General features: G+C 44.0%; 1 protein-coding gene across 5 annotated transcripts in view; it reads left to right on the top strand.

Moving 5' to 3' along the window:
* Window positions 1-23,638, top strand: part of LOC148017313 (histone-lysine N-methyltransferase SUVR4-like) — a 76,977-nt gene that overhangs the window by 16,478 nt on the left and 36,861 nt on the right. For all 5 annotated transcript variants that reach the window (XM_087663062.1, XM_087663061.1, XM_087663064.1 and 2 more), the window contains one exon: window positions 4,634-5,553. In XM_087663062.1, the coding sequence (XP_087519188.1) occupies window positions 4,634-5,553 (920 nt within the window). The remainder of the gene's footprint in view (window positions 1-4,633; window positions 5,554-23,638) is intronic.

Here is a 23,638-nt window from a genome sequence, read left to right as displayed (position 1 = left end):
TTCAAGGAAAGAGTTGAGGTTGAGAAAGTGGTTATAGAGTCTAGGATATTTATCCAATATCCATTTGAGGAAAGGGTCTACAATCAAAGGAGGATTGTAAAAAGGCTGCAATAGCTTCTAAAAGAATGCAAAGCCATACTGGATTATCCATCGTATGAGTAGAAGTATAACTTGTATATGTTTTCCTCTAGGATAAAAAAGTTGTTATAAGAGTCTAGGATATTTATTCACTATCCATTTGAGAGAAGGGCCTACAATTAAAGGAAGATTATGGTAAAAAGACTATAATAGCTTCCAAAAAATTATATAGCTGCATTGGACTATCCATCCATGATAGAGGTAAAATTTGTACAAGTTTCTTTCTAGGATGAGAAAGTGCTTATAAAGTCTATTTCTCATAGGTTTTCATCATTTCTAAGGCTATAAAATAAAAGCCCAATGTAAATGCAAAAAAAAAAGATGCATAAAGTGGCATATGCTCTTGTAGCACAATGCTAGTTGGATAGTGCTCTCATGGAAAAATTATATATTGTCATAACATAATCGAAAAAGAAGTTGTATTGTTTCTATGATTCTCTTTATTTAATCATTTATTGAATTTGTTTCCTTTGCACTTACTAGATATAAAGAAAAATGCATTAGAGCTAGCCATTGATGAGTAGTCATAAGTTATGGTGGGTCCTCACAGTGGATTAAATATAAGATAGTACACACTTTCATCTATATGACTCGATTGAAATTCAAGCATATTAGGGTGAAGCTCACACACATAAAGAACCGATGGCTTGAAGTGTGGGCTAGATTTACGAGAACTAATAGTACAATCAATCATGATCATAAAATGTTTGTATTTGTGTATGTGTAGGTTGAAGCTTAAAATGCACATATCTTTTCATAGAAAACTCGTACAAAGATCTTAATACTATTTTTGTAATATACTCATAATGAGCTTTCACATGACACCCATATTTTGAGAGGAGGGTGGCTCTAGAATTGCTAGTCTTAAAAAATAGGGATGATGTTCTAAAAACAACAAGTTTGTAGTTTAGCAGTGCGTACTAAATTTGATTGTTTCTATTTTTGATAATACTCAGCCCAAAAAGAAAGACCATAAAGAAGAGACAAGTGTTAGGACACTTGTTACACAAGCTTCCATGTGTCTTTTTACTTGTTACACCTCATGACATGTATTTGGATACTTGTCTTGTGCTATTTCGCTTTTTCTTTTTGCACTAGTGCTCCTCTTTTTCCTATAAAGAGAGATCGTTTTTCCTCATTTCTCATTACTTTTCTTAGCTATAAACTCTTATATAACTATTAAATATAGCTTAACATCAGTCCCATCCATCTACATTATCATCCTTCACTCCTCCATTATCAAATATCTCCATATTTTCTCTTTTTTTGTTGTTGTTTTATAGGACAATAAACCTGTAAATTCATTACAGCCCTTTTTCCTCGAGCTCTACTTTCATTTCTAGAACAAGAACCAAGCGATATCAATGTATTGTTGATCAATGACGATGTAGAAAGGTTGATTTCTTCTCTTTCTACTTATATCTTGTAAAGAAATCTCTTGTTTTTATTGCATTGTAAGTAATGTATGTGTGTGTGTGTGTATCTTTTTATGATATTGTGAGAGCAAGAACTACTTCTACTCTCTCTCTAGTTGATTATAACTAAGCTCTTTCCTAAAGGACTTGGGTTGAGCAGAAATAAATTTCTGGGGGGGGGGGGGGGTGGGATTTTGCTCATCTTGTTGCCCTCAATCTTATCTCCATTACTTTTACATTTGTATGACTGTAAATTTTCGTATTCAACTTTAAGTATTTGTTCTCTTAATTTTCTTGAAATATTAAGTCTTAAAAACAAACCAATATTATAATTGTTGAGCATACTAGGAGGGGATGTTGATGTTGAAGACAAGAAGACAATGCTGAAACCTCCATGTCATTTAGAGCAAGCAAATCTCTCTCAAATCATGGATGTCAAAGCCAAGGGAGTTGACATTAATCCATGGTGTTGAGAACCTAGTGCATAAGTCTAAGTAGATGTACTTGAGCTAGGAGAGTTGTGTGGGATCAACAATTGCTATGGTAGCATCAAGAGATGTCTAAAGATTAGCCTCATGAGGGGAAGTCTCCATGTTGATCGAAGAAATAGGGCTCATCCAAGAGGGAATATGTAGCATTGGAACAACCATCAAACAATTTCTCCAGTGTAGTTAGGACTAATGTATACTTGCAACATTAGTCCTTAACTAAAATGCAAGCCTAGCTTGTAAGTAATAGAGAACATTAATACTTGCATATTGATGCTTTTTTAAAAGATGCTTTGGTACTAAAGCTAAGAAAACAAAGCAAAAAAATATAAGAGTAGAATGCATTGGAAGATTGAAAGAATGAGTGAGTAAGTACCTAAAGACAATTGAGCCTATGGGCCGGACTTGATTAGCCTCAAGGGCTAAGAGTGAAAGAATTACTAGACTAGCTTGAGGATGTGCTAGCCTAATATATGCTAAGGGACCTAGAAGGTGCTAGCTCGAGGGTGGGGCCACCATTGTTGTGCCAATAAAAATTATGAATACATGGAGAAGCTGCATGGACTGTGGTCAAATTTGAGTCCTTGTGAGGGTGACTAGATGAGCATGTGGTATGAAGTTTGGTGTGGGTGGCTTGCAAGAATAGCTAGCGAAACTTTGAGGAATGGGAGCAATAAGTGAAGCCGTTGCAATAAGATCCCCCTCTCGGTTGCCCAAAGCGAATGTTGCCCTTGGGTGGACCCAAGGTTTGATGGGGATGGGGAGACAATCTAGGATGTGACCTTGGGCCTTGGAACTACATTCCTTGTTCACATTACATGACCATTGGCTTTATTCTTTTTAGGCATGCTTTGCCAATTTGGTCTAGTCTCTTCAGTTCTGTCAGTGGAAGGGGAGTCACCCTTTTAAGGACTTGCCTTCTGGTCTGGTCTTACGAGTTTTTGCCGTCTCTGAACTTCCCCTTTGTAGAAGTGGAAACCAGATGCCTCTTTGAAGTAGGCAAGGGAAGGAGGTTGTTTCATCGACTTGGTCATGCAACTGAGCATAATGCAACAACCTTTGAACTCATGAAAGGTCAGCAATTGGGGCAATGATATGATTTATTGCATAAAATGAAAGTATTTCAGAGGTAGCTTCTTTAGAAACAATGTGACTTCATTGTCATCAGACTTTAGTGAGTTGGTGGTGGTGAACTCAACAATTAAATGCTTTTTTTTGGCCATCTTGACCTTCAAATCATCCCCTTCCATAATGGAGAACTCTTGAAGCTCATGATCAAGACTGATGCATTGGTTTTGATCTCTCAAAGCATAATGGTCGATAACATGACCCCAATGATCATATGCTATGGGAAAAATATTGTAATTGAGAATGAAACTTGAATAGTAACCTTTGCATTAACTTGATATTCACTATGGTGCAGCGAGCCTTTGATTTATGGGCATGATGAGGGTGGGGAAGTCCAAGGTCAGGCATGGCCTGTAGACCAACAACTAGTTCTAGAAGGCCTTGGGACTGAAGCACTTGTTGCCTGAGATTTGACCAAGTTGTGAAATTCGACGTATTAAAACGAGTCTTGTCACTAAAGACATTCTTGGCTATAGCAGTTAGAGTGTGAATGTTGAGTGACGAATAGGGGTGCAGGGTCCCCCACCATATTGCTTGCTTTTGTTATTCCTATAATCTATTGTCATTGCAGCCACCTTTTTGTGGCTGTTGACATTGGCTGCACCCTGGATTGTGACCTTTGGACAACACAAGGGCCCTCTCATTCTTTGAAGGGGGCAAAATAACATCAATCTCGTTCTGCAACATGATCATGTACTTTGTAAAATCTGCTACTAGCTTGTCTCAAGCACGGAGGGTGGTATTGAAGGTGTTGAATGGACTCGTTTGTATGATGTACATAACATAGTCCTTATCAACGACTGTGTGCCCAACCTCCTTGGGCTGATCCAACAGCGTTACTAGTTTTGGAAATTGGATAACTTCTATCAATTTTGGTCAGAGGAGTAACTAATGCATTTCAAAATTGAAGGGCCTAACATGCTTGACTGGATGCAATTTTGTGTTCGAAGATAAATGCATTGAAGTAGGAGTATGATGTCGTGTACAGCAGTAGGGCATGCTATAGCACCATAGCATGAAGGCAGGTGGAGAATGGAGCATTTCGGTGCATATTTGTGGGTTTTTTGAGCTTTGGGTTTCTATGTGCTCCTCATAAGAGAATTTAGAAGTCCTCTTGAAAAGGCCCATGATAATGTAATAGATCCAAGTTCAAACTCACATACAATAGGTTGGTTCTTTTTTATTCAATGGAAGTTGGCTGTGAGGCCGAGTGCATAGAATGATCTACAAGGTTTTTTCCACGCTCTGTGTACATTTTACCTGCTGCTTACAAGTGATGATTGACTGGTTCAATAGTCTTCTGGAATCATACAAATGTTCTTCAATTAGGCTGCTCATGCAACATGATTAGTATCTGATCACAATTGAACTAGAGACTTGGGCTTTGCTGGTAATTTTTTAACATAAGGCCCTTTTTCATGATTTGACATGTCCTTTTTAAGCAGTTAAATCTGATTTATGCAGTTTGTCAAGGGATACTGCCGACAGTTTCAAACAAATCACTTTGTGTTGAGAAGAGAACAATGGAAATTGTACCTTTGAAAGATCTCAGTTGTAGTTCAGGCTTAGGAGCAAATAGAAGAAGGGAAGATTCTAAGCAAAATAAAGGTGCTCTTTCAGCAATTGCAGCTCTGTATGGAAGCCAGTCAGATGAAGAGGCAGATGAAGAGCCTACGAAGACTCATCAGTTGGTCGTAAGGAAATCCAATACCTCATGCGTGAGCAGGGATGTAAGGAAATCCAGTACAGCACGTGCTAGCAGGGATAGACTGGCCCTTGTGTGGCAGCAGCCACAACAATTGGCTGTAGTGTCAGAGCAGCCACAACAGCTGGCTTTAGTGTCAGAGCAGCCACATCGAAATGGAGGAGATGATAATGAATCCTACAGGCATAGCTCAGATGACATTTCAAGAGGGCAGGAATTAGTGCCAATACGTTTAGTAAACGACTTGACACAGGATAGTCTACCACTAACATTTTATTACATACCCAAGAATATAACTTTTCAAAGTGCATACATCAATTTCTCCTTGGACCGAATTGGAGAAGAAGACTGCTGTGGGAATTGTTTTGGTGACTGTTTGAAAAGGTACCCACCTTGTTACTGTGCAAGAGAAACTGGGGGGGAGTTTGCATACAACTCTGAGGGCCTTTTGCGTGTCCCATTTCTACAAGAAGCTATAGCAGATAAAAGGTCTGGGGAAACTACAAATCACATGTATTACTGTAAAAGTGGTGCTTGTCCTTTGGAGCAAGGAGATAATAGGGAACCTTGTAAAGGGCATCTCATGAGGAAATTTGTCAAGGAATGCTGGATAAAATGTGGATGTAGCATGCTTTGTGGAAACAGGGTGGTCCAGAAAGGCATAAGATGCAAACTACAGGTAGAGGTCACCCTTTAACAAAATTCACTTGTGATTAATAAGAGTTATTGCTATTTGGGATTTTGCATAATAACATCTCTCTATTGATAATTTCTGCTGATTATATATTTATTTGGGTGTCTCATTGGGAAGTCCTGAGCCCATGTCATTGGTTGCACTGCTATATAAAATCTTGTTTGATTTTTATTCATTTGAAGACCTGAATGTTGTATGAGGATGAAATTCTGGACATGCATCTTGTTTCTCTGGAAGGATACCATCCATATTAGTGTGCAAGCTGTAGCTATGACGTGTCCCATACTTCTGAGATACCTGACTTTGGCGAGCATATTTCATTTTAGTGGTTCCCTTTTAAAGATACATACGGTATTTATATGACATTTTGTGAGTACTATGGCCTGATATCTACACGAGAATTTTTAAATCAGGCATAGAGGTCATCCTTCAACAAAACTCCTGTGTCTAATACAGGTTCTTGCTATTTGGGGTTTGGCATGAAAAATGGCATGTTTAATTTTTTTCTGCTGATAAATGTTTATCTAGGTAGGCATTTCAAGGTTTTGAGCCTTGTCTTTGGTTGCAGCACTGCATAAAATTTTGTTTGACTGATCCCTTCAGAAATCTGTTTGATTGTGATTCCTTTTATAACCCGAATGATGTACAGTTTGGACGAAGTTTTGGACATATTTGTTTTGGTGGAAGGATACCATCTATATTAGCATGTGAGATGTGTCCCATACTTTTGAGATACCAAAGTTTTGGTGACCATATTTTATCGTAGTGATTACCATTACAAAGGTGCATTGTGGTATTTATGAGACAATTCATGCCTTTGTATTCTCTATGAGTGCGTGCTATGGTCCAATTTCTACACAAAACTTTTAGATTACGTGTAGAGGTTGCCTATCTTTTTTCCATTGCAAGATTGTGGTTTTTGTTGATGCGCTTGGTCAAAATAGGCATGAACGTGTACAAGACACCAAAAATAGTGTAGGTCTAGAGTGGCCACCAAAGAAATTGTCCAAAACCCTTAAAGTGGATAGAGCTCCTAGTGCCCCCCATAGACTTCGTGATAGGGCTCATAGGCAAGGGCTGGAGCTAGCTTGTATGCTTGGTGGGTATATAGGTGTGCACAAGACACTAAAAATAGCGTAGGCCCAATGTGGCTGGTCAAAATTGTGGTTTTTCTTGATGTGCTTGGTCAAAACAGGCATAAACGTGTACGAGACACTAAAAATAGGGTAGGTCCAAAGTGGTTGCCTGAGAAATTGTCCAAGGCCTTTAAAGTAGATAGAGCTCTTAATGTTCCCCATAGACTTTGTGATAGGGCTCATAGGTAGGGGTTGGAGTGCGCTTGTCCCTTTTTTGTTGCAAGATTCTAGATCTTCTTGAGTTTTGATGTGCTTGGTGGGTATAATTTACACGTGCACAAGACACTAAAAATAGGGTTAGGTCCAATATGGTTGGTTGAGAAGGTGTCTAAATCCCTTAAAGTTGATAGAGGTCGTAATGTCCCCACAAACTTTATGATAGGGCTCTCTCAATGGGGGAAAGGGCTCCCCCTCGAATGTCTCAACACTCTTTGAAGATACTTAGGAGATGGAGAGAGAGTAGAAATACTTGATGAAGAAGGAATAGAAGGAGCCATCAAAGGTAGAAGGGAAAGAAGGGGGAGATGGAGGGAGAAAGGGGGGGGGGGGGGGGGGGAGTCGAAGACAGAGGGGTGCTAAGCGGAAACCTGGAAGGAAGGGGAGGGACTAATGGTTTTTTATGGGGGTTTGGGGGGGGGGAACAGTTGATGATGAAGAAGCACTTGTAGCAGAAGCACCATCAATTGGAACATCCAAGGCTGCATCCTCATCAAATACCACATCCTTGCTCATCTCAATCTCTCATTTCTTGGAGTTATAGGGTGTGTATCCCTTTGTGGTCATATTACAGCCAACAAGACGATGACAAAGAACCACTTGTAGTAGAAGCACCATCAATTTGAACATCCAAGGCCACATCCTCATCAAATACCACATCCTTGCTCACCTCAATCTTTCATTTCTTTGGGTCATAGGAAGTTTATAGCGCTTCATGGTCATATTATAACTAACGAAGTTGAACTTCTTCAACTTAGGATCAAGCTTGCCTCGTAAGCAACTAGGGCATTAAGTGTGAACGAGTGCAAAATCTAGAACGTCCTCCACTAACTTCTTTCAAGAAGCTTGTCTGATGGAGTCAAAATTTAGGTACCCACAACATGTATGCCAAAGCAGCCCAAGCTCCTGGGAAGTCCATGCAACAAAGATAGTGAGCTTATAGAGCCCACCCTCTTGAGTACTTGTCCAAAGAATAGATCCTGTAGTAGAACCCTCAACTATCACAGCATCTTGGGTGAAGACGATGCTTGTATCTAGCATTGTTAAACCATGGACAAAAAGGAAGTTAAAGCCTAAATATGATATGTAAAGAACCTTACGGATGAAACTTGTCTATTTGGCAAAAGGGGAATAGTCTCCACTCCATGAATAGGGATGGAAGAGTTGTCACCAATGGTGATGGAACCCCCTTTGGAACAGAGGACTTGAAGCCAATGCTATCGGTGGGTCATATGTGAAGAGGCCCCATTGTCAAAAAGCCGTGGCTTCTCCCTAGGGGAAGAAGCAAGTGTTGTAGCTTCAACCTCAAACAAGTGAACAAAGACAGCTTCAACCTCAAACAAGTGAACAAAGACATACTTAGTAGTAGTAGGGGTACTGTTTGAATCCTTCAAACCTTCCTTTGGCTTCAAATAGAGGGGTTACTTTTGCCAACACCTCACTCTCGGATGAGTGTCTTTTTCACAACGTGGGCACTTAGACTTGGACTTCTTCTCGTCCTTCTTCTCATTCTATTTGTTGTTCTTGTTTGCCTTCTTGTTTTCCCCTCGTATACCTGTAGTAAAGGCCCTGGTAGAGTCGGATCTACTGGCTCCTATCTCTTTGAGATGCTCGTCATGCTCCAAGACAAGCAGGGCTAGCTCTTCTCAACGAAGAGTCTCATATATTCTTGATGTAAGAAGGTTGGTGTAGAGAATATCATACTTAGGAGATGGTAGCTAGGTAAGGAGAACCATCGCCTTATCCTCCAAAGATATCGTTCGACCAAGGGAGGTGAGCTTATCCCTCATATCCTCCATTTTGTTGATGTGGTACTTCAAAGAAGGAGAGTGATCAACCGAGAGCCTCTGAAGCTGCTTCTCTAAGGTGATAAGGTGGGCAAAGTCTTTTGATGGTAAAGGGAAGAAAACTTAATCACACTTCTAAGGTGGGCAAAGTCTTTTGATGGTAAAGGGAAGAAAACTTTATTCACACTTCCACCACCCTTCGCAACTTGTGTATATGAACAAGGACAAAATCCTATAGGGTCATAAAGAGAAAGGATGGGTCTTGGGAGTTGAGCCGATCCCAAAGAGTTGCATGAAGATCCATAGTCGATCCAATTGTGGGATCCTCCATGAGATGAGGAACGGGGGTAGTAATAAAGGCCCAAAGATTGAATGTGTCAAGGATGCACTCCACTTTGTAGGACCAAAGGGAATAATTAGATCCATCCAACTGATCTTCTTTTGGTAGGGAAGAGAGAATGGGCACCTGAATAGATGGTGCCATCATAGGCATCTTAGGGCGAGAAGGATGGGCCCGATCAGAAACAATGAGAGAGGGAGGAGGAGAAGGTTGCTCTAATCTTTGAAACCTATCAGAAGATGGTGCCCATCAAAACAGGACTTTGACCTCCGATCTTTGCGATGATTATGATACCTATCTAAGGGAGTATGAATAGGCTCCTTATATCAATCATCAAACACATTGAACTAGTGGAAGTCCATCTCTATAGAGTCTAGACCTGAAGCCACACTTGGATCTATTGCATTTGGATTTGGGGAAGCCCAAACGGAGGGTAGAATCAGCTACATGTGTAGGAAATCAGTTGTAGATATCTTGCACAAGTTGAGAAACACCTGAGCAGTGCTAGAAACCTTTGTATGATGCAAATAAAAGCACGCAGGAAATGTGCGTTTTCAGCTCCAAAGGACAGAAAAATTTGCGTTCCCAGCTCCATGTAGATAAAAGGCAAAAGAAATCTGTGTTTTCAGTCCCGAACACACAGGTGCGAACTGCATTTGGCTGCACTGGACAGATTGTCAAGTGTGGTTTCCTTTGATACAGTCCTCTGTGTCCTCACTTAAGCGATGCTACCATGTGAGAGAGTGCAATGGAAGAGAGACACGAACATAGAGAAGAAAGAGAGAGGAGAGAGAACAGAAGGAGAAGAGAAATCTGCACGGAATCTGAAGAATGCTGAATACAATGGTGGACTAACAAGTCCCTGGATGCAGCCCAAAGATCTAGTAGGGGCACTGGATCAGGATGATGATGATGGCAGCACTGGAGACACAGAGAATAAGCTGGAGTTGGAGTGTGCAACCTGCAAGATAGAAGAGTGATTTGCTCCCAATTGTGTGGCTGCTATAAATAGCTGCAAATGATCAAAACTGGTTGATCAGCAGACAGGAGCAAAAATACTGCAATCGGCCAATACCAGCCTTCCTGTTGGGAGCGAAAAATGCTGACACAGCCATCTTAACAAGCCGACCTGATTAGAATTGTCAATATGCAGCAGCCTGACCATTGACAAAGCTGGATAACTGGCTGCATGCACAGTGTGAACAGAGTTGACACTCACTAAAAAAGAAATGCGCACAAACTGAATGATCTAGGACAGTCAAAGCTCCAATGTCTCCATCAGAGTTTGACAGAGCTCACAACTAGGAGATGACCGACTAACAAATTGGCAGGCTAACGAGTCCTAATGGTCTGATTACCATTTCTGGCCCATTTCATTTTTTGCAAGGCAAACTGTGGAGATCCATGAATTGTTGCACTAAAATCAGCAATGGTGGTCAATTTGTTGCTATTTCTCAAAATCTGTCTCCTAGGAGTTGGAGACCTGCTTGTAACTTTATTTGACCGATGAAATCATTGCTGGCCATCTTTCTTAGCTCACTGACTAGTTTAGTCAAATGGACTTCCATACTTGGAGTCCCGCTTCTCTTTGTCATCCTTGGGCTATCTCGAGACTGAATATAGAGCAAAATGAACAATCACTCCTTCGAAACATTTGTCTCGCGTTGTTGTTGATCTCATCAGAAGCATTCTATTATTCAAACTTGATAGTACTAATATTTTGGCTATTGTATATTTATTACTCTCCCTAACGTACAATTATGAGCCACAACCAGTGATTGCCTAAGGACTCAAAGTGATTGCAGTCCATACCACAATATGCTAGTCACAATTGCTGTCCTCCACCAAAATCCTTGTGAGCTTCTTGAAGGCATGTGGATGTACTTGAAGGCACCAAAGGACTTTGATTCAAGGCACACCATCGTGTATTATAAACTATTTTCAAAGTATTGTGGATTAGTCCAAGAAGACTAGTTAGAGTATCTTCTCACTTGGTTTATTTCTATGATATTCATGTGAGAGTCTGTAGTGGAAAGGAAAGTGAATATGGAGAGGAGATAGAAAGAGAACACATGTGAGAGAAGGCACAATTTGATTGCAATGGTTGGAGAATACAAGGGTATAACAGTCAGCCCCAACATGTAGCTCTATGCCTCAATGTGGGCACTAGACGGTAGCAAGGGGATGAGAGAATGAGGAGGGCTGGTTGATCACAAAGGATTAAAGATGGATGATGAGAGTGAGAGGATAGGCCATGTATTATAGGCAAATTGGGGCCACAATTGGTAATAAAGTTGCCAAGTCCACAATGTGGGTGTTGAGGATAGTCTACAATGCCCAAAAAGAAATGCATTAATGTGCCCTCCGTGTGTGAGGTCTTCCCATAGTGAGGACACGTGGGGTATCGTGTGCACTTCCCCACTAAATCTATATTAAGAGCTAATGACTTTGACTTCTTCCTCTTGCTTTCTTCTACATGGTGTGATTTGTACCTATAGATATTACTGCAAAAGCACGGCTATGTTCACAAGCTCTGCAAGAATCTGTGTACTTGTGATGTGCATTCGGCTCAAGCCCCAACGGGATTGGCTCCTCCCAAGTGATGGTCTCCCATACATGAGAGGAGAGAAGACCAGGGTAGAACACATCATATATTAGTGATGGAAGATGTGAGAGAAGTGTCACAGTTAGGTCCTTTGAAGGAATGTCTTGACCAAGGGATAGAAGCTTATCCCATATCTCCTCCATCCTATGGATGTGAATTTGTGAAAAAGATCCCAATCTCTTCCAAACCTTTGCGGCGGTGGGGAAATGTCTTATATGCATGAGCACAAAATGTACACAACTCAAAAAGAGAGAAGAGCAGGCTCTGGTATTCAGCTGATCCCATAAAGCTATTGAGCCCAAAAGTCACACCATCACGAGGATCCACGGTAGGTTGGGGTATAGGGACTGCAACAAAATCCCAAAGGTTGTAGCCATCAAGGATGCACTCGACTCTGCAGGACCAGAAAGGGTAGTTTGTCCAATGGAACTTCTTGGATGCGGGTAGAGAGGGTAGGATCGGCACTTGCACAAGGGGTGCCATCAGTGCCAATCGGGGACTAGAAGCTTTGGAAGAATATGAAGGGAGAGGATGATATGATGGTGGTCAGTTTACATGATCGTGGTCCACACAATTCTGCAAAGCATACACATTAGCCATAGATGTCCTTCAAAAATGCGTGCAAGGAAACAAGAAAAGATGTTGCAATTGGGATGAGTTAAGTTAGGGGCTTGGTCTACCTTAGACCTAAGGTTGTACTTTCATTCTTAACACTTTCAGCTCAGCAAGTACAATCTATCATTTTCAGCTCCTCTCCCTCTCTCTCTCTCTCTCTCTTTCTTTCTCTCTCTCTTTCTATTTGATGGATGTCTCTACATTGGAGAATGTTGCGGACATTTTCACCAAAGCACTTTCTCATGAGAAGTTTGAGGCTTTTTCGAAGTCCTTGAACTTACTACCCTTTGGTGATTGATCTTCTTGTACTTCTACCACATTAGCATTGCAAGGGGGTGTTAGAATTTACCAATTCTATAGGCAATGCGCAATGTTTTAGTTATCTGGTTTATAGTGTGAACACAACTATGTTAATAAGTTCTCACCACTTCTAGAGTTAGTTCTTGAGTTAGCTAATTTGAGTTAAGTTAGGGGGTTAATGTAAGGTTGTACTTTCACTTTATCACTTTTATTTCAGCAAGTACAATCTATCGTTTTCAGTTCACGTTGTCTACTCTCTCTCCCCCTCCATTTCCACAGAGAGAGAAAGAAAGAAAGTTATATTAACGTCTACAACAGGCCAAGTTGGCCTATGAGACCAAAATGTTGCATACAAATGTCTGGGAGATTTCAAAAGTCCCAATGAAGCTAACATTTATGCTATGTTGAACTAAATGAGTAGGTACAAAATGATATCTGGACTAGATACAATCTAGAGGTACTCCTAGTGCGGTGTGGAATTGCTCCTGGGGTGTTCATCCTAAGATGTCCCGCATGGGTCAGTCTAGCATGGAGAGGCTAAAGCGGCGGGGCAGGGCCCTCCGATGGCGGCGTAGTATCCCTTGTATCTTCGACGAGTGTCTTCTGTGGGGACGGGGGCCGGCGGGGCATGGGCGTCAGGCTTTACCTCTCTGTGGCTATTTCTAAGGTGGCCCCCGAGGGTCAAGAGGCCGGTTGGGCTGGTGGGGGCTCGGTGGTGGGGAGGGTAGCTGGTATTTGGTAGAAGTCGTTGAGTGTGCGTTGGTTGGTGGCTCCTTGTCTTTGCTCCGTGGTTTGTAGGAGGTGGTCTCTGTGGCGTCGTATTTCTAGTAGAAAGAGCCCCAGGCATCTCTGGTCTTTGAATTCCATCACCTTGGAGAGTGGTCCGAATCCTTCGCTGAATAGGCAGTGGAAGCGTCCCCGGATTTCGTAGTACACTGGGCATCTATAGATATAGTGTTCCTCTGTCTCTGGCTCGAGATGGCAGAGCTAACAGATTCGGTCTTCTGGGGGGAGGGGGTTGGCGCCATATCTGCCCGTTTCGACCCGTAGTTGGTGTGAGGACGTGCAGATTTGTCCGATGGCACTTCTGACCCCGCGAGACAGGTGTGTGTCCATGTAGCTTGGGCGGGTGATGAAGCTGTCCGGGGAGATATGCAGGGAGTGTTCTCGGTAGAAAGCCTTCTTGGTTCCTAGTTTCGACGTGGGGGTCACCCATGTCCTGGCCGTGTCTGTCTGGATGATATCCATTCTGGTGATGCGATTTACCTCCTCTCGGCTGAGCTCCAGGTGTGGGCAGTCTAGGCTGTATTGTAGTGGGGGGAGGTGGTCCATGTGCAGGCCATGGAGCCGTAGCCAGGTCTTTGTTCGGGCATACCAGCACTCAGTGTCCCCTTGTGTTGCTAGCTGTTTGGATGACTTCAGGGCGAGTCTGGGGTACCGGTGCCGGGGCAGGTCCCATATTCGGCGCAAGAAGGTCACGGTCTGGAAGAGGGCCTCAGCCAGGAGGGGCGGTGCCCCCAGCTCTGTGCGGATGATCTCGTGTGGTACGGAGGGCTTGCTTTGGATCATCCATGAGATCATAAGTATTAAGGGTCTCTCCATTTGCTCCCATCCCTCATAGGAGGCCTCCTCCTTAGGTAGTGGCTGATCCTGTGGGGCCCTCCGCGTGTGGTAGAGATTGGACCCCCATATGGGAGCCCCGTACAGGAGGGCTGGTGTGACCAAGGTGTCAAAAAGCCAGAGCTTTGTCCGGGGTTCCTAGAATTGTATGCGGGCACATTGGTTCTCCATTGACCCGAGGGCTGCATAGCCTCGGGTTAGTCTATCTTCCGCAGCTTTTCTCAGGGTAAATCTCGGTCCAGAGAATGTAATCCCCAGATAGATGTATCTTTGGACCACGTCCACGGTTTCTCCGCCCTATGTGAAGGGGGGTACTGACCGTTGGAGCCATTGGGTTGACGTGTTGAACACCATGACCTTGGTTTTCCCCAGGTTCACAGTTAGGTCTTTGTCTTGGTAGAAGGCCTGTAGTGCGTCCAGTTGGCGCTGTAGCCCTTCGGGTGTGCTGGAGATGAGGACTATGTCGTCCGCATATAGTAAGATAGGTATCAGTGTCCCTCCCAGGCTCGATCCCTCCTCGCCCAATCTATGTACTCTGAGATCTCATCAATGTAGAGGCCAAATAGGGTGGGCGAGAGTGGGCATCCCTGCTTGACTCCGATGGTGCTGGTGATCTCCTTTGACAGCCCTCTCGGTGCCCGAACTCGGCCCGTTACCGATTCGTATAGTGCTAGTATCCCCCATCGTATTTTGGTTGGTACCTCCAGTTCCTGTAGTCTCTGCGTGAGCCTCGCTCATGGGACTGTGTCAAAGGCCTTGCGGAAGTCCACGAAGCAGTAGTACACCCGTCTTCCATGTGCTCTGCCCTCCTCTATGATGGCTCTCAGTGTGAGGATATGGTCAAGGGTGCAGAACCCCCTCCTAAACCCTGCTTGTCCTGCTGCTCGGTGTTGGTGTTGCTCTGCCCACTTGCTCAGCTCGTGGTCCAGTATGGATCCATAGAGCTTGGCTAGTACATGGCCAACCATGACTGTTCGGTAGTTCGTGGGAACCATGGGGTCTCCGGCCTTCAGGATAGGTATTATGTATGGTGTTGGCTGACCAACTGGCTGGGAAGCCTTCGCATAGGGCTAGGAGAGGTGCCAGTATGTCTCTAGCATGGGTCAAATGCTCTGCTACCAAGCCTTCGTGGTCTTGGGCACGGCCATTTTGGAGTCTATCAATGGTGTCCCGAACCCGCCCCGTGCTGAAGAATGTGGATGATCCGGGTCTGCTCCCTGGGGGCCGGGGTAGCTGGGGCTGCTTGGGTACTTGGTATAGTGAGGTTGCATATGCGTGCCAAGTGTTCGGGGAGGTGATGGGCGTCTGGGCTCGGGGTTCCTGAAACGCCTTCCATGCCTCTTTGCTGTCCTGTCCTAAGAATAGCTGGTAGAATTCATGTTCCACTTTGGAGAGGTAGGCTTGTTTCTTCCGTCGCACTAGGCGACGGAAGATCAAGCGTGCTTGTTTATGCGTGTGTACTCCCCGTGCTTCGTCCTGTTGAAGACGGAGCCGGGTTTCCTTGCACTCTGCGTCGTACCAGCTATTTTGTGGGACATTCTTGTTCGGAGGGGTGGGGTGGGGGGAGGGGGATGTGTGGGGGAAGTATTCGGCAGCTGAGGTGTGTAGTATGCCCGCCAACTGTGCTGTGATCTCCTCCAGGGGTGCATGGGGGTTCATTTCTTGCAGGCTCCAATAGAGATGGTCGGAGTATGCGCTCGCAGTTAGCCTAGTAAAGTGGTACCTGGGGAATCTTGGGGGATTGCTTGCTGGGGGGGCTAGGTCATACCTGCAGGTTATGTTAAATTGCAGGTATGCATGGTCGGCAGCCACTGCGAGTGGGCGAGGTGATATTTTAAAGGACTGGACGTCGGGGATAAGTGATAGAGGTCCGAGGATATAGTGCACTGTGCTTGCTCCCAATTTCTGTGTGGGTGCTCCATGTGCCCCCCGTCCGATGCAATTGGCCGTGTGCTTGTGTGGGAAGCATGTGAGGGCATCCGACCCAGGCCATCTGTCGAGACTGTTGAGGATGGCCAGTCCGTGTGCCCCCCCAACGCCAGTTAGGTGTTTGCCATATTCAGTGCATTCAGCTGTGTCCTGTGATGCCCGGTTGAGTCCTATCTCCTCCGGTGCAATCTCTTTGTACATGTGGTCTTCGCTCTCGAAGAAGGGGTCTGCCTTTGTGCTGTGCGTGCGTTGAAGTCTCCAGCCAACATGACATCCCCCAAGCTGGAGTAGTGCATGATATCTTCGTACAATGGTAGGTATGGTGACTCGCCCTTCTGTGGTGCGTATGGGGAGTGTGCTGGTGGGAAATAGCACACCGCCATGTATATGTCTCGGGGGCGATCTGTGTGTATCATGATCCACATGAACCGGGCTTCCTCATCTTTCCACATGACTTGCACCATGGGCTGTAGCTCCTCCCTGTACAACACAGCCACCCCTCCGGACCCTCGGGTCCCTCCTTTTGTTCGGGCTCTAGGGCGGCATGCCGTCTCCCATCTATATCCCCTCACTTCTGGTAAGTAGGTGCCTGGGCTTTGGTGGGTTTCTGTGTAGAGGACGATGTCCTTGCCGGTGAAGGTCTCCTGGAATAATCCTGCATCTGTTTTCATAGCTCCGTTGCAGTTCCACACTGCAAAACTCAGGTGGGTCTCATAGGCCGCACCTCGTCATTGGCGCTTATCTGTGATGATGACCCGACCATCTCTGTATACTGCCCATTTTCCCGCTTTGCGAGCCTCCAGGATCTGTGGCATGCATTCTTTACGGTGTGCCACTTGTGCGGGTGTGAGGTCATCTTCTAGGTAGACTTTTTTCCCTTTTAGAGCTGTCCTTTTAGAGAGGAAGGCTCGTCCGGATTCTAAGTTGGCAAATTTGAGGATAAGAGGCCTTCCCTTGGTGAGGTCTTTCCCTACACGCCATGCATTCTCCACTATTTGAGGGTCCTCTACTCCCAGCTTTTCACATATCTGTTGGGCATTTGTCAGGGGGCTATCCCCTTCCTTCCATCCGACCACCCGGATGTGGAGCGCTCTAAGCTTTCTCCTTTTCTCCTCCTCCAGTGCTGCATTCACAAACTCCTCCTCCTTTGTTGGTGACTTCTTGGCTACCTCAATCCATTTGGAGTTCTTGGCCACTTCGGCTTGTGCTTGTTTCACTATATTCGCCCACGTGTTGAGCTCCTTTGTTACTTGTGTCTTCAGCTCGTTGATCTCGGATTGCACCTTGGTGGGTGTTGTTTCGGTGATTTCTCCTTCCTCCTTCTTGAGTAGGTCCAGCTGGTTTCTATATTCATCGAGCTCGTGCCTCAGTTCTTCGATCACCCTGTTTCTCTCCTGGAGGGACGTTTCAATGTCCACCTTCCAGGAGGTGAAGTGCGATGTGATCTCGGCATAGATTTCGTTCTTCCATTCTTGCACTTTCGTGCTTATTTCCTCCTTGATTTGGTGTGCAGTTTCCGCGCACATTGCTGCCATGATTTCCTTGATGTTGCTGATGTCTTGGTCATGCGCCTTGCATACATCTCGGAGGGCCTCCATGCCTTTCCTTGTGTGGTAGTCTGTCACCTTGTCAATGCTGCTCCAAATCGCTGAGTATTTCTCATTCTTCTCCCCCCTTGTGCGGCTGCTTGGTGACGGGGATGTCTTGTTCGAGCCCATCCCTTCCTCACAGTTCCGGGGCTTGCTTAGGGGATGCGGGCATCTGGCCTCATTGTGGTTGCGGATGCGTGATGGGCGGTGGTGGGAGGTGGCGGAAAAGTCGGGTATGGGCAGGGCTAGTGGCGGTGGGGTGATATGGGTGCCGAGGCCGGGGCCTGAGGGAGGCCTGTAGCAGGGCGGGGGAGAGGGGGGGGGGGGGGGCGGCTGCTGCGAGGAGAGGAGAGATGGCGACTGCTCCTGTCAAGGGAGCAAGGAGGGCGATGGCCGGGGCGGTCCGGTGTGCGTGGTCCGGCGACTCGGACTGTATGGTCCGGTCGTCGACTTGGACGAGGTGCGTGGTCACGTGGAGAGGGGGCGTCCGATTGTGCGACTCGGACGAGGGACTGGTGTCCGAGTCGGATGAGGGCGGAGACTCGGACGAGCGACGTCCGATTGTGGAGACTCGGACAATTTAGTCCACGTGGCAGTGTCCGAGTCGGACGAGAGGGCGTTCGATTTTCAGTGGACTCGGACGAGGAGTGTTGGGGATTTTGGGGATTCGGAAGAGAGGTTTGGGGACTCGGACAGAGCGTGGCGTGATGTCGGGAGGAGGTGAGTAGAGCGATGGCGGGAGCGAGATGAGCCGTGGCGGGGGCAAGTTGGTGGCGGGAGGGCCTGAGCAAGTCGGTGGCGGGGGGGGTTTTGGGGACTCAGAGCGTGGCGTGACGGTTCCCTCTGACGGATCAATGACGGGGCGAGAGAGAGAGAGAGAGAGAGAGAGAGAGAGAGAGAGAGAGAGAGAGAGAGAGAGAGAGAGAGAGAGAGAGAGAGAGAGAGAGAGAGAGAGAGAGAGAGTTGGGGGAGAGAGAGAAGATAAAGAAGGTGAGAAAGAGTAGGAAGGAGGGAGGAAAAGAAGGTAGAGGAAGAGGGAAGTAGAGGGAGAGTAGGAAGGAGAGAGGGAAGAGAGAGAGAGACAGAGAGAGAGAGAGAGAGAGAGAGAGAGAGAGAGAGAGAGAGAGAGAGCTGTTGCAAGTACACAATAAGTTGAATAGATTGGTGTGATAGATGTTTTTGAAAGTATAATATCTAGGCCTCATTATATAGGCCTAGGGTTTTCCCTTAAACCTTTGACCCTTATTAAATGTTGGGAGGTGTAAAAGGTGTTGACACCTCTTAACACACATACTTACATACCTAAGGTGTGCACACACACAGGAGCGTGTATAATACTAACAAATAGAGGTCATGCATAAAGTGGTTATAAACCCCCTTGAAATAGAACTCTTGATAGAATCATAAAAGGGAAGTACAAATCTTTTGGGATAAAAATTCGAGTAGAATATTCCACTTAGTAAATAGATATGTTGGAAAGGTTTTAACGCATGCATTAGCATGGTAGTGTCTAATTCCAAACACATTATTTATTTATTTATTTATGTTTTGATTCAAAGCGCATATTGATAGGGTTCATCATTGCCAAGAGACAATGATCGAACAGATACATTAAGAGCCTTGTCAGTAGTAGGTGGCTCATTAGGGTCAATATCAGATAGAGTGGGCAGCGGTATAGTGGGCATGCTATTTGTCCTGCTACTTGTCCTTTTTATTGTAGCATTGGCCAAGAGTATGACCAATACGCTTGCAATATTAACACTTGGGTGGTTGTTTCTTGGTATAGAAGGTTACCAATGCAAGGTCAGCATCTTTACTATGCCTTTCATTATCCCAAAGGATGGTGACCATCTCCTTATATTTCATCTCTTGAGCCACCTTGAGAATTGTAACAATTTCATTGAATTGTGCTGCAGATTGAGAATTCAATGAAGTCTTCTTCTTCTTCTAATGCTGGAACTATTGGGCAATAGATTGAGAATGCACGGTGGCGAGACGTAGGCATGGGTAGTGGTTAGCAGGCACTCAAGCTGAGCTACCAAGGCAACTTGGTTGAAGCTATGCCACCTTTCTGTTGTAGATTCCCTTGCGATAAAGGACTACTTGGATGTAGGAGATTTAGGATGAGCTTGTATTGCTCAGGAAGATTGTGGCTTTCTTATGACACCTTTGTCACCTCTCTCTTGCAGCAACTCCACAGTATGGTAAGAATAACTTCACCACCATAGAGCTCCATGCAAGAAGAAGCCCAACAAAATAAGTTTCAATGCAACACACCCTCACTGATGATCGTGTCAATAAAGATCTCATCCATTGTTCTTTATGTCTTGAATATGACTTTGGATCACAGTTCTTGACTAGAATCATGATGAGTAGTTTGTATGAAATACAAGAGCTCAACAATTGCACATGAATTGGGATTTAAGGTAAGGCATGTTTGTTTATTCACTAGGTATTTCAATGAATGGTGTGGAAGGGGGTAAAAATCTATCACTATTCCATCATTCTAGTTTGTAGTATTTGGTGATGCTGATGGTGGTGGCATGGAAGAAGAGAAGAATGGCCTGATATTTCACTTGGGAGGAGCTAGTCCTTGTAGTACTAGAGTAGGATGCACGTCACAAGGGGAGACATTCTTGTGGAACCAGGGCATAGAGCTGTGCTTTTGTGGCATCATCATCGGGTAAAGGACAATCCAAGGAGAGAAAGAAAAGAAGAAGTGCAAGAAATTAGAGTTATCTTTTGACTTTTTTAAACTTAGATACAAATGTAGAGAGGAAGTGCAAAGGATATCCCAAGTGAAACCAACCTTCCTTTTGTGGAGGGGTGATAATAACTTGATTATAACTTAATTACAACAATAAATAATTAATGAAATGTTGAAACACAAACATTTACCAATCAATCTTGGACATTGGATACCTTGTTGGCCCCAACATTGGCATCCCATTTAATGGGATTCAAATGTTGATTGGTCCCTCACTTGAATCTTGACGAGAATTAATTCTCAGCCCTATAAATTCAAGTCTTTTCCGTGGTTGCTGCGAAATCCTAATTTCTGTAGTAAATTAGGGTTTACAACAAATAAAAATACAATTTGTTAGGTTCTAGGGATTAGAATGCTGAAATCTTTGGAGCAAGGTTAGAAAATGGGTGGAGAATGAGAGAGAGTGTTAAGGAGAGAGAATCCAATTTTTTTTGCGATAAGTGGCGTGATTTCAGCCAAAAACAATTACTGCCCTTTCTTGACACCCAAAAAAACTGTCGCCAACAATGAGAGAAGCCTAGAATGGCTATCGCTTATTGCTGTCCCAAGCTGTTTCCCAGTTGAGAGGACCCCTTGGCTAGTGTTGCTCTCTCTAGAACTGCTCACCACTGGCTAGAAATGGCCGAAATCTATTACTAGTCTAAGGATCAATAACTACTCAAGGATACTTGAAAGACAAATTGGCCTAGTGAATTTAATTATTGGTTGGTGGAGTTACTTTTTTGAGTACTAGAATAATTATTATATTATTTTTAAAATTAGTATTAAAAAAATTAATTCAATAAGTTGGATAATGTTAAAAAATGGAATTAGAAGGTTGCCACTTGGCAAAACTTGTCCATGCAAGTGGAGAAAACGTTTTTAGGGGGTGGTGGAAGTCTGTTCCAACCATTGTGAGAGAGAAAGAGACTGTTTGAGAGTAAGGAGAGGTTGTTGATGTGATTTGCAGCCACTAGGGATGAGTCCTACAACATCTGACAAAAGTTTGGAGCCCTCTAAGAGTAGGTGACAGCAAGCCAAGGTCCTTTTGGTGCAGATGACAACATATAGGAGGGGACAACAGTCTTGCTAGCGGTCCTAAGTTGTAAGTGATAGCTTCCATGGTTGTTTGAGCAAGGCAGTAGCAGTTTTTCAATGTTTCTCATGATGAAACTTTGAAATTTCTCTCTCTATAGTATTCTTTCTCATCCCTTGGCCATCTCTCAAGTTATCTCAGTAATTTTTAGTAGTTTGAGCCATTAGAGGAAGAGATTTCAGTTAATCTCTGCTACTAATCCTAATTTTTCTTAGAAATTAGGGTTTTGACAGCTACCTGGGGATGCATGCTCAGAATTGAGAGCGTGGGACTTGAATTGTGATAGCTGAAATTGAGGAATTTGAGGGAGATTCAATAGGCGAGCGAGTCAATATCAGATTTGGCGCTGAATATATCTTTCAAGGAGCAGGGTGAAGGTCAATTCTCAAGCAAACCAAGTGGCAAATTAGTTTGGAGGCTTGTTGGTTAGTTTTGATAGTAAGAAGCTCTTGGATTAGCGGAGGAGGTCAGAGAATCTTTGTTGTACTCCATTCTTTTGCAATAAAAGTTAGAGATATCACAAGGGGCGCTTGTTCCCTTGCTTGGTGGGCTCGAGGCACTTGATTGAAGGTCATAAGCTTTGCTCTACTGCTGAAATTGTATTCAGCTAAGCATTACAGCAAGAATGTCTTTAGATAGTGAGATGGGATCGAGTAGGAATGATGCCTTTCGATATGAAAATTCACAAAGTGTTAGGGAAAAAACAATGTGTGAATTTGGACAAGGCACGTAGCATGGATAACAAGCTGATAATGTTGGTTTATACCAAAATGTGGGCCCTTCTAAGCCTTTAGAAGCTGATGACAAGCAAAAGCAAGAGGAATTTGATGACCATTTTGAAGATCAACTGATGACAGTAGCTAAAATGTTTGTGTAATTGGTAAATTATTCTCAGTTCATGCACTTTTTGAATCCCTTAAAGGAGGGTATTAAAGGCAAGAAGAGAAAATTGTCTTTAAGAGGTTCGGGACAGAAAAATGCATTGAAGGAAGAGCCAATACAGCAGCATGATGTTCTAAAAATGGGTATGAGCATAAGCAAATGATGCATAGCAAGGCCAATTTGGAAGCACCAATCCAATGCTCTTTGGACAGTTGACTATGTATGCAATGATGGTGTAGCCATTATACTTTGTGGTGGCACTGGTTTCCATACTATGGTGGTTTAGGGACTGCATATGGGGATGTATGATACAACTCCTTATCATATGTAGCAACCAATGTGTTCTGTGTGCAAGGCCCAATGTATTTGGGTATGACTGATAATGTGCATAACCTCATGTAGAGCAATGTTGGCATGATGCTAGGGCACAAAGAGGTACGTCTGGCAATGTATATGTGCAATCACTGTGTTTGGGACTCATGGTATTGATGTGGTCATGCAAATGCTTTGTATAGTGCTGGTCATGAGTGAAATACAACTATTAATGTATGCAATGTATGGGAAAATGTATCTTGGTATGGTTGGTAAAATGTATATTCCCATGCACAGTCACATTATAATGGTCCAAACTATGAAATAAAAAATGTTTCCTAATGCATTTGGTGCTTTTAGCATGTTAGGCACACATGAGGGGCTAGTCAACTGGATGCAATGTTGGATATTAGTTAAGTTGGAATTGCAACAATGTGAAAGTATAAAGTGTCGCAATGCTTAAGGGGAAGACCTACAACCTAGTGGAGGTTTGAGGCAAGTAAAGTTACAGGTAAAGTTTCCATATGCTTCTTGGTAAAGCTTTAGCATTGTTTCACCAATATATGCAAAATGGATGGAAGAGGATGACTTGGTAGACCATCCTCAATTGTTGCAACTTTACCAAGATGCCTTTCTGTTAGAGGCAACTTTGGTTTGGGCTTAGTTAGGTTCAGTAGAGCAAGGGTCTAGAGCATTGCCTAATGCTAAAGGGGGATGTAGCACTTCCACTCCGCCAGTTGTAGACAACTCTCATATGTAGTGGATTTCAGATGTATTCAGCATACATCCACGGTACTGTGCTGATAGTATGTCTACCATGAGATCACTACTTAGTGTACTAGTCATTGTGAAATGTATATAGATGAGAAAGCGTGTCACTTGAGCATTGAAATGATA

This window comes from Lygodium microphyllum, chromosome 22, assembly GCF_053477565.2.
Source record: "Lygodium microphyllum isolate KBCC chromosome 22, Lygodium_microphyllum_v1.1.10, whole genome shotgun sequence".
Taxonomy (NCBI): Eukaryota; Viridiplantae; Streptophyta; class Polypodiopsida; order Schizaeales; family Lygodiaceae; genus Lygodium; species Lygodium microphyllum.
This window is presented reverse-complemented; position numbering and strand designations above follow the sequence as displayed.